The sequence below is a fragment of the Temnothorax nylanderi genome, unplaced genomic scaffold (assembly GCF_030848795.1).
Source record: "Temnothorax nylanderi isolate EJ_2023f unplaced genomic scaffold, tnyl_v1.0 TNYL_tig0037_pilon, whole genome shotgun sequence".
Classification (NCBI taxonomy): domain Eukaryota; kingdom Metazoa; phylum Arthropoda; class Insecta; order Hymenoptera; family Formicidae; genus Temnothorax; species Temnothorax nylanderi.
This window is the reverse complement of record NW_027249099.1, coordinates 1,200,496-1,218,474: the sequence shown is the minus strand read 5'-3', so window position 1 is coordinate 1,218,474 and position 17,979 is coordinate 1,200,496. Positions and strand designations below refer to the sequence as shown.

Below are 17,979 nucleotides of genomic sequence, written 5' to 3'. Positions count from 1 at the left end.
AGATATGACGCTAATAGCGTATTATCTTTTGTCATACGACCAATTTTCGAAGGCGCAATATAATAGCAACGCGTCATGCATCGGCGTGCGTTTAAAGAGAGTAGGGATTTGCAAAAAAATAAAATATTTAGGTGGTAATAATACGGAGAGAGATCACAAAATTTTTATCCGCTTATAAAAAAAATTAAATCGATAACTGTTTTTTATTATATAATTAAACATAAAAATGCTTGTTCGAATAATATAATTGTAACTGTACAATTGTATTGTTATGAAACGAGAAAATGATTAATCGGGTGAGTACAAAATAATTTATCCGATAGAGGCGAAATTTGAAATAAGCGCGCTGCAATATTAATATTGATAATTTCACGTTTAAATAATCTAATTATAATTCTATAGTATGTATGTACGTGTGTGCGCGAAGGACGATCCATTTAACTGGTCAAATATAAAAGATGTGACCTACTTACTCGATAGGCGACAGGTAAAAAATAATGTGCTAATATCCTTTGCAATTATATCGAAATTTTTTGACTGCTAGCTGCATCTTTAAATAATACAATTGCTAAACTCTATAGTAAAAACAAAAATAAAAATTGAACTGATGAAAAAGTATGTGTTATGATAATGTTACAATAATTCATTTTATAATAAATGACAATTAATTCAATAAAGATAGCGAATTTTTAATCTTCTTTGGTTTAAGAATAAAATAATACAAAAAAAGTAGGTCACCGAATGAATTATCAAACTGATCTATGTGGGTATTATACAGATTATCGTAAAAGGTGCAGTCACGTACTATTTAACGATTTACTTTCAACCTGTAATAGGGGTGCAGGAAATATTACACATAGATCCCTGATAAATTCTGTTGCGTTATATAACGCGTTACTATTGAATAAAACTTAATAAAGAGCGATATACCGTTGTGACGAAAACACACCTTTCATTTTCAAATGTATATATTCTCTATGAATCATTATTAAACATAATACAATTTTGTACAAATACATTTAAATAATATATTAATATAGCGGAGATAATAATAATAATAATAATTATCCTTGGTTATTACAAATATTTGGAATGGCGAGATGATTATTATGACAATATAATCTTAAATACGAACGACTACAAAAAGAAAAAGCGTGTCCAGAATGCACAAGATTAATTCCGAATAAACGGAGATCTATAATACGGTTAGAGGGGAGAGCGGGGGGTACAAAGAAAATAAAAATCCAAAAGGTTTTTATTGCGCGAGCACGCACGCGTTTTGGATGAGTACAACAAAGCTTTTTGGGTTTTGCGTAAAATTTAATCAGTCGATAGATTCCAACACTCGCAGGCGGGAACGTGTAATCGGGTGAACCTCGATCGACATCGGAGGCGGAAATTGCGACAAAATAAATATTATTATACAATTTATAAAACGTGCAACTGGACACGCTGAATTACCATGGACATGTCCGAATTGAAATTTGCTTTCTCTCTTTTCGAATTTCTGCCCATGTTATATAACATGAAAAATCCAGTTCTTATTCGTACTCCTAAACCGTTATCACCTGTTGTCGTTCTTAATCGCGAACGTTACGGCGCGGTCTCGGATTTCTGTAACGTCATCTCGCGCCTTACTATGAATCAGTCCGGTGTATTATGACGGCACCGCGTAATCTAAACTTCGGCCACGTATGCCGTTAAGGTACGAGACGCGCATCTTACAAAAGTAAGCACTTATTCACACTATTAAATGGTAGGCCTCGTAATACAAGTTACAAGTAAATACTATGTTCCAACATTTTAGAAACATAACACTTGGCACACTATAATAAGTCTTAATTTCTAGTAGGAACATTTTTGTAATATTTGTACATATCATTCAACACTCCGCAAAAATGGCGATACAAAACTGAGATATTCATCGCATCGTCTTTTCTAATATTCGAATATATGTTATATTTTTCTTTTCTCTTGTAGATATGAAACTTTTAAAACATTTCAATTTTTGAAAGAAGCGAAGATAATACGCGACGTTATGAAACAATCTCACAGCAAGATTGAAAAATACTAGATAGTTTTCTTCTGACATTCTTAAAATTCTTAAGGCTTAAACAACACATCTCGAGATATATTTATTTTTGTTGAGATGAAGATATTATTATAATAATGTAAATTATGAGTAAGAGGAATCAAATACCTCTTTTCCTATACTCGAGAAATCATTTAAACATTCTTGAAAATCACATATACAAATTACATAGATGAAATTATTGCTTAGATTATTATTAATTAAAATTCATAAGCAGAAGATAAATTTTTAATCTCTTTGAGAGAGAGAATTGAAATGTTTTAAAGATCGTGTAATTAAATAACAAGTGCTTGTGATGTGTGATATGTTAAATGTCGCAAATTTGCGAAAGTTACTTAAACATTAGCCGCTTTTATCTATTATCGAGATAAAAGGAATTAAACTAACGTGTATACAACGTTAAATTAAGTTATCTTATGCTATATGTCTTACGTACTACATTTAAACATTTTATTTTATATCGCATAGATAACGAAAAAAAAAAAAAACAGAAAAGTTCCCAAATTTCACTGAAATTTCAATGTTAAGTTAACCCGTAACAATAAGTGGAACGCTTCAAACTTATCTAATGGGTGATTGACAGTTTTACGAAGAAAGGAGAAAAAACTACACACTTTCTGTCACGAAATTGTCCTCACGTAATTCACACAATTTGATAAACTTTTCAAAATAATAATAATTAAAAAGAAAATCATATTTGTTGAGGAAGCTTCAGGAAGTTTAATTTGTACGTTCTCTCTCGAAAACAAAAATATATTAGGCTGAAAAATATATCATTTCTTCTGCTGTCTTCACAGTCAACGAATATGATCTTTGTACACATTTACTTCTTTTAATATTTAATATATATGTATGTATAATAATATTTAATATACTTAATATATATTATATATATATGTACATATACATATATATATACACACAATGTATATGGCAACGAAATGAAAGCGAAACGTGTCCTTTAGTGAATTTTGAGGAACATCGGAAATCGTCGACTGGGAAAAAACCATACGCCTTCCACGAACTGTCAAATCCGCGAAGCGAATGTCAGCTACGTATACAAACACGGGAAAGGGCGGTCTTAGCAGCAAAGCTTTTGTTTCGACGGCCTTGACAATATCGTGGTGAAACTGACAGTGACAACACTCTCTCCTCTTCCTCTCTCTTCGACCTAATATTCCCTCTGAATATGGAAATAGCTCGTAACAACGTATGGAATTGAGAATAAGTTTTATAACAATGGATGAATGAGAGGAATGAGAGAAAAGAGGGGCGCGATAAATAAAATATTCACGGAAACGTATAAAAATTATAGGCACGATTATGGGTTACGGACTTGTGAGGAAGAGGCACAGGATATCACGCAAAAGACACGCTTCCACGAACCAAACGTTGACATGAAAGACGGTAACTCATGCGTACATAAAATTTATACATCTTGTAACGGTACAAGATGTGTTCAAATTAATATCATTGTTGAAGTAAGAGCAAACGGTCACTTTCATGTCTCCAGTCGAAACGTTTGATATCGGCAGATAGTCTCACGTTTCCGCAATATAGATTTCAAAACTGTCGCGAAAGTGCACGGATTTAAATTATGCGCATAGTTATCTCTCGTACATTGGTATAACTTTCTTATACATGTATATATATATATATATATATATATATAATTTATTTATATATGTGTATATATATACATATATATATATATATCAAAAACTTATATCTCTTATACCATATATCATAAAATATAAAAATTGAACATTTCGTTAAGGCACATGTTATCATCACAACTCTTATTTGAGGAACTAGTAATATAATATGTATACACATATATATATATATAATGAAAATTAATAATTTTAATAACAATTCGCGAAATAAGATGCAATCATGACGTAAATCACACAATTGTCACGAAACGTTCCGCTGAACGCCGTAATGAAAAATAAATAAAAATATATAAAAATAAAGATGCGCGTGTGTCCTGATTGCAAAAGTTTGGTGCTAACTTTACGCTACGAGGAAATAAATTTTCAAATGGAAAATAAGAGACTAATGCTGAGACTAAAATGTCTAGGCAAGGCTATAAGATTTCTCTTTTTTCTCTTTAAAAAATCATTGTCATTTCAAAGTCAAGGCAAATTAAGAAACGTGATTTTCTTTCTCATCTGTATGCGTGCAATGAATAAATTTTGTACAAGATTTTCGTTCGAATACGTCTCCGAAGTCAAGCTGTCGGTATTGTAAATGCTGCATTGCACAAAAAGGAATGCAATCCTATATTCCTTGATGATTTATATCCGGTTATAGAATACACGGTCAAAAATATCGAGTTCTTCAAAAGTTAAAGAAAGTGCCAAACCATATTTTCATATACGTCCAAAATATAAGTTCTAACGAGTTTCTCTTACGCTGAATCACGTCAATCATCGTATTGATATTCTCGACGAATAAAATCCAACAGTAGGATGTCATAAATGGCATAAATGGAATATAAATGTGAGTTATGTCCAAAATGTGATACGTTCATAACTCGTGTAGTCCTTTTCAAATATAAATCCGTAAATACTTAAAAATGGATCTGGCGATTTATAAATCTACCCTGTTCTTATCGCAGACCGTTCAGACTTGTACTGAAAATCTTTGGAATGCAGTCTCCTTATCTAAGAAATCACGAAAGTGTTGTCGAAATACGTTTCTGCATAATCGTCTAAGAAACAATCGGATATTAAATATCGCAATTAAGATATTAAATATCTTGAAAAAAATTGTTGCCTGTCGAGGACGTAATACCTAAACCGAGTTGGTATAATATTTCCCTCTATACGTTTAATCTACACGTCTCTATCCTTCAAACAAAATTCGCGATTAACTCTTAAAGACATGTCGCAATAAACACAATGTGCATATAATCGCTGAATCGACTCAATCATGCGACTCTCGAGATACACAGCTTTCGTTCTAAATCGACATTCATTTTATCAGTGCAATTTTTGCATTGTAAATTAGACTGCAAATAGGAAGAATGCGAGAAGTAGATTACATCACGGGTCATGTTAAAGATATAAAGATAAGGATATTAAGATAAAAAAATGCGAGAGATAGCGAAACAACTGATAAAGTCAAATTTCGATCTCGATTTAGAACCGGTGTTACAGCGTATTCGTGAGGGTGCGAGATCACGTCGGTTGTCAGTATTCACGTTTACAGACAAATGTAAATGTCAAGTACGAGAAGAGAAACATTGTATATAATAACCTAGAGAACTAGATTGACTTGTTGGTACTTGGACGTATGCGGGGATAGCCTCTATTAGCAGTTGATATCGACATGCGAAAGGTAGCTTGTTTCGTACTTCTTCCTAATAAAATTCTCGCCTAGAACACATCATTATGTCCAAGATTTATTTATACTTATTTTTGTTAAACGAGACAGAGACGATGCACTAAGCGAGGAAAGAAATGGTATATCGCACAAGTTTTCAAGATAATAATATTCACTAATTAACAATAATCATAAAATGAATTAATTATTCTCTTCCGTTTGTACTACATATATACACATAATATAAATTTAAATCTAACATTTCTTTCATTTCACAATAGTTGAGCTTTGATATTTTTTCAAAGAATAATATAAAAATGTAAAAATCCTAATGTAAAAAAGGAGTTTACTTTCGTTGGGGGGATGTTATACTTTCTTAATCGAAACTATACTACGTATGAGATTATTATAAATTATATTTTAATTTATTGGAACATTTTCTATTCATTTACAATTTGTTCATTATTAATTTACAATTTGTTCATTATTCATTTACAATTTGTTCATTATCTATGTACAATTTATACATAGACATGTAACTGAAATACACTCGCGTGTATTTACGAAAATTCGCTCGTAAAAATTAAAATTTATTACTAGAAGCAAGAAAATGTTCCACGCTTGCGTGGAAAGTGGCAATAATTCTTACTTGCTACGACGTTTGCCCGTGGAGTTCCTCAAGAGCTTAAAGGCATTCACTGTGCTTATGGTATTGGGATTATACGGTCCCTTCGGACAGTACTTAACCGTGTGTGCCTCGTCACCGGTCGCGCCGCAGATAGGACATGTATAAGCCCTACCAATCAAAAATATTATCTTCTATACATTAACATGTAATAAACACAAGATATTTGACGTTAAAAAAAGAAGAGAAAACAAATTCCAAATATCATGTTTCGTGAAATTATCCGCTGAAGAAGACTTTAAGCAAGACTTTTCTTTTATATTTCTTCGATTATAAGTAAAATCGTTAAGAAAGTGATTATTATACGAGATTATTTAAAAAATAATTTTTTTAATTTTAGACTATCTTTTTATCCTTTCTTTTTATTTTAGACCCTTTTTTTACGCAATATATCTTTATTTGGGTTTTTATGGGTGCTATTCTTCTTTAAATATAAATGTACGGCAACTATTTCGGCTATATGTATTCTCTCGCAACATAATCGCATATCACTTTACATGAATTCAGATGCGAATTATATGGATATGATTATATGGATAAAACAATGTATCGTAAGATGAAAATCGTCTTCGTTTTTCTTGCGCAGGATTTATAAGAAAAGAAAAGTATTTATGACGATTCTGGAGATATTATAAGATATTAAGAATAGTTTTGAAATTCACAGATTGTATCTACGAGGAATTTTATTAAGAACAAAAAAAAACGTATGACTGGTAAGAACATATGGTCAAAACTCAAAGGGGAAAAAGGTCTTAATTGAAAAAAAAAAGCTTTTCTTTTCTGTGCATTTTTTTCTATTTATTTTTGGCACGCCTATGGTGTATAATGGTTTATGCTATGGTGAATGTAGTCTAACTTACGGTCCCGCCCAAATTAAGGTTCCATAGTGTCCCAGTGCTATGGGACTAACAACTTAGTAAAACGGAGAAGTAAAATAGAGAAGATTTATTCACACTAATTTGGTTTTGTTTTTCATATTTCTACTGAAAAATGTAGAACGCCTGTACTAGAATGTCTAGCTGTGCTTATGGGAAATATCTATGGGGTATCTATAAGGTATCCATTTCAAGAACAAAGTTCCATAGAACCCACAAATTTAAACTAAAGATTAAAAGCACCCACTGTAGAGGATATATTTAAAGAAAGAACATTCAAGAAAATTTCGAAATATTTGAAACGTCTATCTGTGACAGTGTAGTAAAAAAATAAAAATGTATCAGATTTTTAATACATACCTGAGAACAGGACACCGAACTCGTCCGTCGACATCTTTCAGCAAGTGCTCCCGATAGTACGTCTCCTCTTCACCGTTATTTCTGCAGAACACGCACTCCGTTGGCAAGGGTTTTTTGTTTTTCTTTCGCCGTGATGCAGTCTGTTTCGACATGTCTGTCTCCACATCTGGGCAATATTCAAAGTCGCGACCATTGTGTCGAAAGTCTTCCATTATCTCTTCAACTGCAGTAAAGCACAAATGAGATCGTTAAAAAATTTTAATAAATGGACGAAAAAAAAAATTTTTCTTCCTACAGTTTTAACACAAGAGAAAATTAAGATCTAACAGCAGCAGCAATCAAGCAGCGAAATCTACAGGTCAAATCTATGTAAAATAAAATATTTAACATCTTTTCGAAGTCGCAGTACCGAAATCATTTTTCGTGATGCACGCAGAAACGTATGTAATTCGATAGGCCGCGGGTTTGTAAATACACACGGCCGTTTTCGGGTCGGGTGGTTTCGAGTGTTTATATCGAACACGGCAATCACATCATCGTCGTTGTCACGTCGTCATCGTCGGGAATCGGCATCGTAGGATAAACATATCTGCACGAATCTCAGTAGGCTTTTGTCCTCCTCGTCGATAAAATACGCTCTTTGCGGACGATCACAAGTGGCCTTCGCAAAGCGACCGATATATGCGACGAGAGAGATGCACACGTGCGAGATGCGAGAGGAGATTGCCGGCAATTCGTAATCGGTGCGTGCCATGAAAAGACAAATCGACAAACAAATAAACGCGGTTTTCTTCTTGCAGCCGGCTTCGACGCGAGCGTAAAGGGTCGCGAAAAAACCTTTGCTGCACCGCGCCCGACGAGTCCCGGAAAAATTTCGTCAACGAGGGCCGATATCACAGTCTCCGATTAACGTGATCCTTCGATTAAACTCACTCTGCATCTCTTTCTAACTGTCCCCCTAGAAAGAGACGAAGAGTGAGTTTAATCGGAGGATCACGTTAATCGGAGACTGTGATATCGGCCCCGAGTCGGAAATAAATCGACAACAGAGATATTATAGCAGAGTAACTAATATATATATACGCTCTTACGTTTGTTATGATTCCGTATCTCTTATCGAATCAACATAACGCTTCTTTAACGAACATTTCTCGTCATACAAGCTCCGCGCATTCAAATCTCCGTGAAAGCGACCGATACGTCGATGCGATTGGACCAACGATGAATCAAGCAACAAATATTTTGATGATAGTTATATAGGAAGAAAGTTATAAAAGAATTTATCGTTATATATTTACGCTTGGAAATTATTGCTTACACGAGAGACCTAATTCATACATATCTGGCTTTTGAATGAGAAATAATTCAATTATACTGTTTTATGTATTCTTTAATTTTACCGATTTTACGCCACATTTCACTCAATAGGCGATATTCAAAAATTCAAAAAAATTCTCAATTTGTTTCAGAAAATTCGCGTCGCTTCTTATGTCGTTTCTTCCATTTGTCTTTCTTACTTTAAACTTTAAATTGATTACTCTCGCTTTAAGTTTCGTTTTTCTTTTTAAAAAACTTCCAAACGATAGAATGTTTAGTAATTTTCTATATTATTACTTTTAAACAGGAATTAATGGTTTTTGGTCAATGACAGGAAATTCTCAAGAATCCTTCGAGCACTTCGAAGATTTATGAAGTACGTGCCTCTGCACCCAACGAAAAAGAATAGGATCGTAAGATGCATCTGCGAAATATGATCTTCTTCGAGTGTTAACGACCGAAACGACCGAAACGATCTTTGACAGCCTTCGAGTTATATTTTTTCTGTCTTTAAGCATATTTTTTTTAATTTTTACATTTAAAATGAAATAATCATACATTATTGATTGGAGAATCCCGGCTTGATTGGAGAAGCCGGGAATGAAAACATTGCAAATACTGCAGGTACAATTAAAAAAGATCGTATCTCACGCAAAGATAAGTAAAAAGGAAGTACAAAACAAAGATAAGTTAATTTAAAGTTAATAAATGTAATAAATTCGTAAGATGTAAACAGACGTAGTAAAAGCCTTTATTTTCTCTATAGTTTTTCGAGCTTTATACGTGACAGGTAAAAGGAATCCCTTTTCTCGGGATCCCTTTTTGCTTCCCCAAAAACTATAAAACGTTAAAAGGTTTCTGACCAATGGCAATGCTAGTTTCAGTTCATCAGAGTTTTCATCGGAGAAAGAATTTGTCAGTATATTTGGATACACGGAATTTGACTAAATCAAGTTATAAGTAAAACAGAGAGTTTTAATTATAAAAGATAAAAAGAACCAAGTCCGAGGAGACAGACCGTAAAAACACAAAATCAGAAGTCGGTTAATAATCAGAGCAAACTATGAATAACGTTGAAAGAATGTTTAATCACACGATTCTCAAATGATAGGCGTAGATACGACGCGAGGACGAGAGGACGAATTTTCCAACGGCGTTAATCCACAAAACCGTAAATATCGCGGTATTATCCCGTAAATGCAGCGTAGATCCTCGGCAATCTTCATAATTACACTTAAGAAATCGGCGATAGAAGGGGGCGCGAAACGTACCGTTCGGCATAGGCCTCTTGTTGGGGGTGACGTCGAAGAGCCGTTTAATCTCATCATCCAGACTGGGATTGAACGGGAACAGAGAATTCTCTTCCAGTGTGGGTAACATGCCGCACATGATCCGTCGCGCTACGACGCGACGGCCCGTAACAGATTCGATGCGAGCTTTCGCGCAAGAGCTTTTTCGGAAATCGCACGGACGCACCGTGTCACGTGTCTCGCCCCCGAGGAACCGACCACTACTGACTGCGACCGACAGAGTACTGCGTACTGCGTGCGACCGGTGCGACTGCGAGCGACGAGCGACACGAGCGTGCGAGCGCTCGCGCTTGTTGAGACAACAAGGCTATGAAGATTCTCTTTCTCTATTCTTACGACGTAGAGGGGGGGGGGGATTCCTCTCCTCTCTCCTCTGGCGTCTCGGCCGCGACGTTAGAAAAGTCTTTCGTAGCGCACGTGGAAAAAAAAAAGAAGAAAAAACACAAAGCGGCACCGTCGCGCCGGTTCAAAACGAAGCCGCCGTGTTTACGCGACCTTACGGCGAATAAAGGGGGACTAGATATGTTTCGGCATCGTTTCTCGGAAAGAGACCCGACGCACGGCGACTCGCGCGTGTACCACAGGGGGATACTGAGCCAGCGCGTCAATATAATAACTAATAGCGCGGTGAACGCGATCGTTCGATCGACTGGACGAATTCCGACGGCGAGACGGGGGACGAGCGACGCGACGGTCCACGTCAAACATCTCATTCGTACCTTTAATTCTGCCGAGATCGGCCGAATTGTTCAATGCCGGTGTAGAACATGCGGTTTATTTGGGCGTCTTTCGACATTTCCACGCGATCGTATACATTTATATCAAACGCGTTGGATGGTACGACATATTATTATATATTTATTTGTCGTTTCCATCTTTGCTGAAAGGCTTCGTTGACTTTCTCTCACAATTTTGTTAATACTTTTCTAATGTAATATTTCTGTTTCATCTTTCGCATATAAAAAGTCTCTCTCTTGAAAACTTTAAACCGTAACCGTAAACTTAAAGCTGGCCCGTGTACACATTTTTTCTTTCCTTTTTACTAGCCGAAGCTTTCTGTTTTTCGTTATCCCGCTGAGCAAGACGAAGAACAAACAAAAGACAATAAGTAGACGCTGGTGCTAAATCCATCATACGTGTTTACTACTGTAAGCGTCGATTACCTTTAAGAGTTATTTAAACATGATGTTATCTGACGTATTGTTTTTTTAAAGCATTGGATATTCATAGAAAGAAAGAAAAAGCTTACGAATGAGGGGGCTCGTTTCGTGCGGTGAATTTGAACAGGCCAGCTTATGGGTTTTTGCACACAAAACGCAACATATGCGGCATGATAAAAAGCGATATGGCAGCTAATGATAGCTTCTTTGGGAATAACAGATACATAATAGAAGGGGATAATTGGTTATCACTTCTTGTCACGTCGCGAACGTCTGCCGTATATGAATTAGACATTTAATTAATTTCGCAGTATTTCATTCAAGCTAATATTTATAAATATTTAGAAACATTATACATGGAATTTTTTTAAATATTACTATTACAATGTTTCTTTTCTTTTTGCTTCTAGGTAAGTCACATTGGAGATCGGCGGGCGGGGACTCGGGGGATCCGAGACAGAGAAAAGAAGTCAGGTGATTTCACTAATCTTCATCTTTATTATTACTGTGTAAATATGTAGGCACTGAACAAATAATTTCATAATTTGTTTACAAACATTTACACTTACTGATCTTCATCTTTTGTTCAATCAATGAATTATTCTCCGCGGAGAGCCGCAGCCCCCGGTTGGGCAACCGAGGCTGCCTATATGTATATATACGTGTGTATATTTCGCCGTCTATACCCGAGCCTTAATAATTCTTAAACGGTAAATATACCGGTTGTCGTCTTTACGGCATTGTATGCGCTCGACCCCAACTTCTATAAATTTGCGACCTCAATAATTACTTTATCAATATATATGTATATATATATATAATATATTTATATATATACATATACATATACTTCACTTTTATGTATGTATACTTCAACTCTATCAACTAGGTATATTGTTCTTCTAAGCTTAAAATTACCACGTTTATTAAGGTATATATATATATAATATATATCTCTATCTATCCTCAGAGAAATTATAATTAAAATTAATAGCAATCATGATAACGTGTCAAATATATACGTCGTGTGGGGGGGGGGGGGACGGGGAAAAGGACGAAGAAGGGTGGACGGGGATGGGGGGAAAAGAAGGTACTAAGAGATAAAAACGCAAATTCTAGCTTTGGCTAAGAGACTGACATTTCACGTTTTCGGAGCGCGACGTCGGAACTCTTCCAAGCTCGCGCGAGTCGCGCGATCCGCGTGTATCCGCTGTCGCGCTCGCCAGCTTCGAAATGTCGGGACTAAGTGAAGAGAGAATTGGTACAAAGTCTTGTGAGAGATTAAATGAGCTCGAGAAAACGCGTGTGTGTACTTCGTCTCCGCGAACGTGTGTGTACGCGCGACTCGCGTGTCCGTGTGTATGTATGTATACAATGATCGCGTTCATCGGTGAAAGAATGTAACTTTACATAGGATCGAGGTCGTTCGAAGTATCGTCGGCTGATTCGCTTTTCAGCCTTTTCCGTGTCTCAAGTATAAAACTAAGGGAGGCGGCCGGAGGCGAAGCCTTTTTGTAAAACTATATTCATATATTTTGTTCTCTCTTTCTCTATCTCCTTCTTTCTCTATTGCGCTCAAGGGGGTGCACGTGTTTGTTAGAAATGTTTCTTTTTTTTTTTACACTCTGCAGGCAGGTCGACAGGTTTGACTATCGTGCGTGTTATACATGAGACACTCCGTAATCGGGCGTGTTATCCAACGCGAAATACGCGAATGCTTTTGACGTTATCACCGATGATAATGATGATGACGATGTTGATGATAATGGCGATGATAATGACGATGGCGATTAATGCGCGGCGTGAGTGTCGTCGATGAATTTCTCTTGCATTAATTTAATGATCATCCGTAAACGTCGATGTCGCGGTGGTCCGTTTTTGGAATAGCTATAATAATTATTATAAATATATATATTTATATGTATATTTATATATGTATATAATAGGTCCATGCGTTTTCTTCTCCTTTATGCGCGTGTAATGCAACGTGTATGACAGTGAAGAGCGTGTATACTAGGAATGTACATAGTGTACGTAGAGATATTTAATTAGGTTGTGTATAAAACGATGATACATACTATTTACTCGTTACTCGTTTATATCAAACGACACATAGTTATGATATTGATTTTTTTTTTAGTCTCATGGTACGACGTTCCAGGGCACACGGCACGTCGCTTGCCAATAGGCTAATAGTCTTGTCCTGTCTTCTCGTACAATGTGATCGCGCGGTCACGCATTCACGCTGACTCGCACTCTCTCTTTCGCCCCTTTCACGAAAAAAAAAAACAAAAAAAAACAATCGCGTAGTTTTATGATACAATTAAGAATCTCCTCCAAATGAATGGTCATCAGTCTTTGAGCACACAATTTGGCATAACGCGTGCTTCTTGCCGACACGCTATATTTTGGACTCGTGGGCGCTTTGTACTTGAATGAAAATTCGCCGGTGTTAAAAGAGAACAAAATTTGTATATATTCAGGTAGAGTCAGAAATTTGTAAATGTTTCAGATTAGTGTGTAAATTATATTTATTATAATTATTACATGTATAATATATAATAATTTTTAGGTAAAAATAGAGAGAACGAATACATGTAATTTTAAAATTTATATAAATTCTAAAACATTTACAAGTTTTCAAATGTGTCTAAATTTTTCTTCTTATACATATATTTTTTTAAATAAAATCGCCACTGCATATAAATTCTGTTGAAAATCTCGTGAATTTTATATAATAAACATAAAAAGTTTTGACACTAACAGTATATAATAATAATATAAATTACATATTAATAATAAAAATAAAATTAAAATAATCCCAAGATTTGATATTATTCCTCATTTGTTCCACGGCTCGACGCTCGAAAACGTGACCATCCATCCGAGTATCAATATATACATATATATATATATATATATATTGATCATTATTATTAAATATTAATACTTCTAGTCGTATACTCTTGCTAGAGTAAAAGTGGTCTCGCGCGTCCCAGATATAAACATACCCGAACGCCATAGGCAAATACAGTGTGTATCAGCGCATGTATTTTTGCTTCCATGATATGCGATAGATACTAACCTAACGAAACTTGTCCTTACATTTCTCATTTGGTATGTCTTAGTCTTATTTTATTTTTTTAAAAAAAGGAAAGTAAAATAGAAGAGAAAAAAAGGGAGAAGTTACTCCGTCACTTAATACAAAGTTTCGATGAGAAGATACAATGAATCTGACGAAAGTCATTAAATTAAACGGTGAAGATGAACAGATCTATCTTTTTTCTTTCTTTTTTCCTCTCTTACAATTTACGAGTTACAAATAAAATTATCGTAGATCGTGCGATGTTGTTGCATATAAAATCATACACATACGCATGTGATAAAAATGATCGGTCCGGAGCACTCGTAAAGTAATCGAAAGACTTCGCTCTGCCAACATCCGAAAAAAAAAAACTATATTTCGTGTTAAATATACAAAGTAGGCTAAAGAAAGTACTTAATTCGTCGGATAAGTCTTCGGCGCGTCCGCCGGAAATACTTTCTCTCGCAGAATCCACAACTGTGTGTTTGCACGTGCATGCCTGTGTGTATCTCGTATCTGAGTGCGCCGCACACTTAATCGAGAGTCTCGTTACGCTTATCGTTACGCTTTTTTTTATATTTTTGTGATTTTCTTTTTCTTCGTTTACCTTAATAGTCAGTCGACTTCGGGGTCCGTTTAGAAAGAGAGAGGTACATACATGCCCGCATTCGCGTGTCAAGAGCAAACGATTGCTCTTGATTTTTCGTTTCTAGTAAATATCGTACACCGCTATATTTACACACCTCACGATACTTTTAAATCTTTACGCTCCTTGCACTCGTCACAATGAAATTTCCACGGCCACGAAAGGGAAGCCGTTTCTCTTCTTTCGTTTCTTATCGTACTTCGTACGGTATTACTCCGCTCGTTCGGATTACTTTACAAGTACCCTCCGCGATAATGAATTCTCCTCTTTAATGCAACTAAGTCTTATATCATCGAAAAATATCATCGGAGATACCTCTACTATACTATTAATTCTTACTTAGTTTTACCTTCGAACAGGAATACTCATTTCCAGTCAATGTCTCATGGATATATATATATATAGCGCTGTCTGGGTTTCCCCATTTCTTTATCTAACTTAACGTAAATATCGCGCCTGTGAAAGCTTACGAAAAAAGTAAACTAAACGGAATCGCGAGTTATATTATATATAAATAGGGGGGAACAACGATACAGTGCGTAACAGCATTACCGTAGGCATTGTTCATTGCAAATATCATTCAATGGCGTTTTTATAAGAAAAATCCATAATTGCACCAGCAATTCTTTCTATTTTTTAGTTCTTTTTAATGTACATTATATGCCAAATAATATTATTTTCGAATATTGCACTCTATCTAACGAATGTTTTGATATTAGTCGACGATTATCATTCCAATAAAAGTTATTAAAAATACTTTCTCGTAAAAGAAGAAGAAATAAAAAATATATCTCGTATATACAAAAGTAATAAACATCATTTATAAAATAAAAAGCACTGCTAAGTGCAGCATTATATAACGGTATAAAAGAGAAACAAAATAGAATGGTGTACACTATTATACGCTATTATCGTGTTCCATTATGTACACAAGGGACTATCCCATTAAGGGACTTAACTATCCCCACGTTACGAATACTCGGGAAAAAAGGTGAAGGCGCGATTTTTGTAAGACGCGCAAAAATCATTACCCATCGCAACGCTTTTGCGTTTTTAAAACTTATTGTTAGCCGTTTTACGTACCGTTTTTTAGAAAATATCGGTAACACATGTAAAACAAATATTTTACTCAGAAATTTTGTCAGTGAATCAATGACGTGGAAAAAACAGTTTCTGACAGGCTTTCATCACGAAAATATTTTTAAATCATAAACGATTTACTATTGGACACGTGTAGCTTGAAGTGGCGATTTTTTCTCACTCGCTCTCGTTCTCTCTCTCTCTCTCTCTCTCTCTCTCTCTCTCTCTCTCTCTCTCTCTCTCTCTCTCTCTCTCTCTCTCTCTCTCTCTCTCTCTCTCTCTCTCTCACTCACTCACTCACTCATTCTCTCATCCTCTCACTCTCTATCTCACTAAATACTCTTTTAAATACAAATGGCTGAGAATACTATCTACAATCGCCTTCTTTCTCAGGTTTTGCTTCCGCTTCATATATATTTTCCTGTGTCGCGTATCGCATATCGCATATCGAATGGACGCCTTTTCCAATAGTACAAGCTTTATGATTTAAATTCTCGAGTTTATATACGGGCATTAACTGAAACGTGATCCTAACGCGATCCTAACGACGATCGCACGTGGAACATATCTACGTCGAAGGACCATTATTCAGCTTTATTTCTCTCTCTCTCTCTCTCTCTCTCTCTCTCTCTTTCTTTCCCCTTTTCCTCCCTTCCTCCATTTCTCTCTGTGGTGTATTACTATGATGGATCTACTTGTGGTGAATATATTGTCGCTCTTTACCATACAGACACATGCGGCAGAAAATAGGCATTCTTTGTTGCGATAATACACTCTACATCGTTATTCAAAAGGAACTTCGATTGAACTTTTTATTATACGCTTTATCCCTTTTGTTGCTTCTTTTGCTTTTTCATTTTTTCTCATAAAGGCCAAGGTCGTATGCACACGCGTGCTTATCGACCTATGTTGATCAAAAGCGAGCCCAATTTGAATTTAAAACAGGAGGAATTTTGATACTAACTCCGCTAGGAGAATTCGCGACGTTAATATTCTTCTTAATACGTGAAAAATACGACGATAAGCCGTGGTCGCGCGGGAACGCAGGATTCGGAGAATTCGCAGGATTCGTCCAAGTTCTCGCTTTATCCGACCCGCCGCAGCCACGGCTCGCCGTCAATCGCGAACAATCGCACGCGAGATTGTCTGAGGCTACTCTTACGGAATCCGGCGTGCGCGGAACAGCGATGTCTAGCGTCGCTCCTCTTTTGCCTCTTGTTCTTTGTATCTACTTCAAATGAAAATTCGTGAGAAAGCGAGTAAACACGTTGGAATAGAAACTACGCGGGCACTGCAGGTCGGATCTATAGCTGGCTCCGCTTGGCGCTACGCTGCGTGGATGATGGTGATTCGCCGTAGGTGTCAAGTAGGGTCTGAATAGTTAGGGTTTGCTGTTGTCGTTATTTAACGATAACGGGTCGGGGAGCTTCTGCTGCTGTTGCTGTTGCTGCTGCTGTTGCTGCTGCTGCTGCTGCTGCTGCTGGCTGATCTCGCTGACAGCACCGCCGCTCATCAGCTTCGCGTTGTTGTTCTCTGTGCTAGACATTTTCGAATATTCGCGTTTACGCAGCATGTTCTCCGTTTTGACGATCGTGATGTCCGGATTGTTCTCCAGCACGGACGTGGTGGAACACTTCGACACTGCCGTCGGCACTTCAATGTAGCCGCCGCCCTCGCGTTTGATTGACGTCGTGGTCGCCACGTTCGCGTTGATCTTCTGCAGGATGTCGTTTACGGACTCGCTGTTCTCCGTCGTCGTCGATTCTGTTGCGTTGTTGTTGCTGCCGCTGTCGATGCTACCGCTGGACGCTACGTTCTCGGCTAACGTAATTCTGTCCGGGCCTTGCAGCGTTGACAGATAAGTCGCGAGTGTGTGGACGGTGACATTGAGGAACTCGGCGGCCCGGAATAATGTTATCTCCTTTCGCCGCAATTTCGCCAACACTTCCGCGGGGCCCGGCTCAGACCAAAAATCCCTTACTCTGAAAATATATATCCGTATTATTATCTCAATAATTTTAGCGAAACTACCATTTTTT

The 17,979-nt window shown here is 36.4% G+C and overlaps 2 protein-coding genes and 1 long non-coding RNA gene across 8 annotated transcripts in view; 1 reads left to right on the top strand and 2 right to left on the bottom strand.

Moving 5' to 3' along the window:
• Window positions 1–17,979, top strand: part of LOC139771259 (uncharacterized) — a 116,805-nt gene that overhangs the window by 19,918 nt on the left and 78,908 nt on the right. The window lies entirely within an intron of this gene.
• Window positions 951–10,475, bottom strand: Nanos (RNA-binding protein nanos). The gene is made up of 4 exons (XM_071703887.1): window positions 9,931–10,475; window positions 7,343–7,565; window positions 6,072–6,218; window positions 951–5,475 (listed from the first exon to the last, which is right to left on the bottom strand). Exons 1-4 carry the CDS (start codon window positions 10,046–10,048, stop codon window positions 5,460–5,462), a joined length of 504 nt encoding a protein of 167 aa, XP_071559988.1. The 5' UTR covers window positions 10,049–10,475; the 3' UTR covers window positions 951–5,459.
• Window positions 11,608–17,979, bottom strand: part of LOC139771258 (uncharacterized) — a 99,698-nt gene continuing 93,326 nt past the window's right edge. For all 6 annotated transcript variants that reach the window (XM_071703905.1, XM_071703900.1, XM_071703901.1 and 3 more), the window contains one exon: window positions 11,608–17,922. In XM_071703905.1, the coding sequence (XP_071560006.1) occupies window positions 17,322–17,922 (601 nt within the window). In that variant the 3' untranslated portion in view covers window positions 11,608–17,321. The remainder of the gene's footprint in view (window positions 17,923–17,979) is intronic.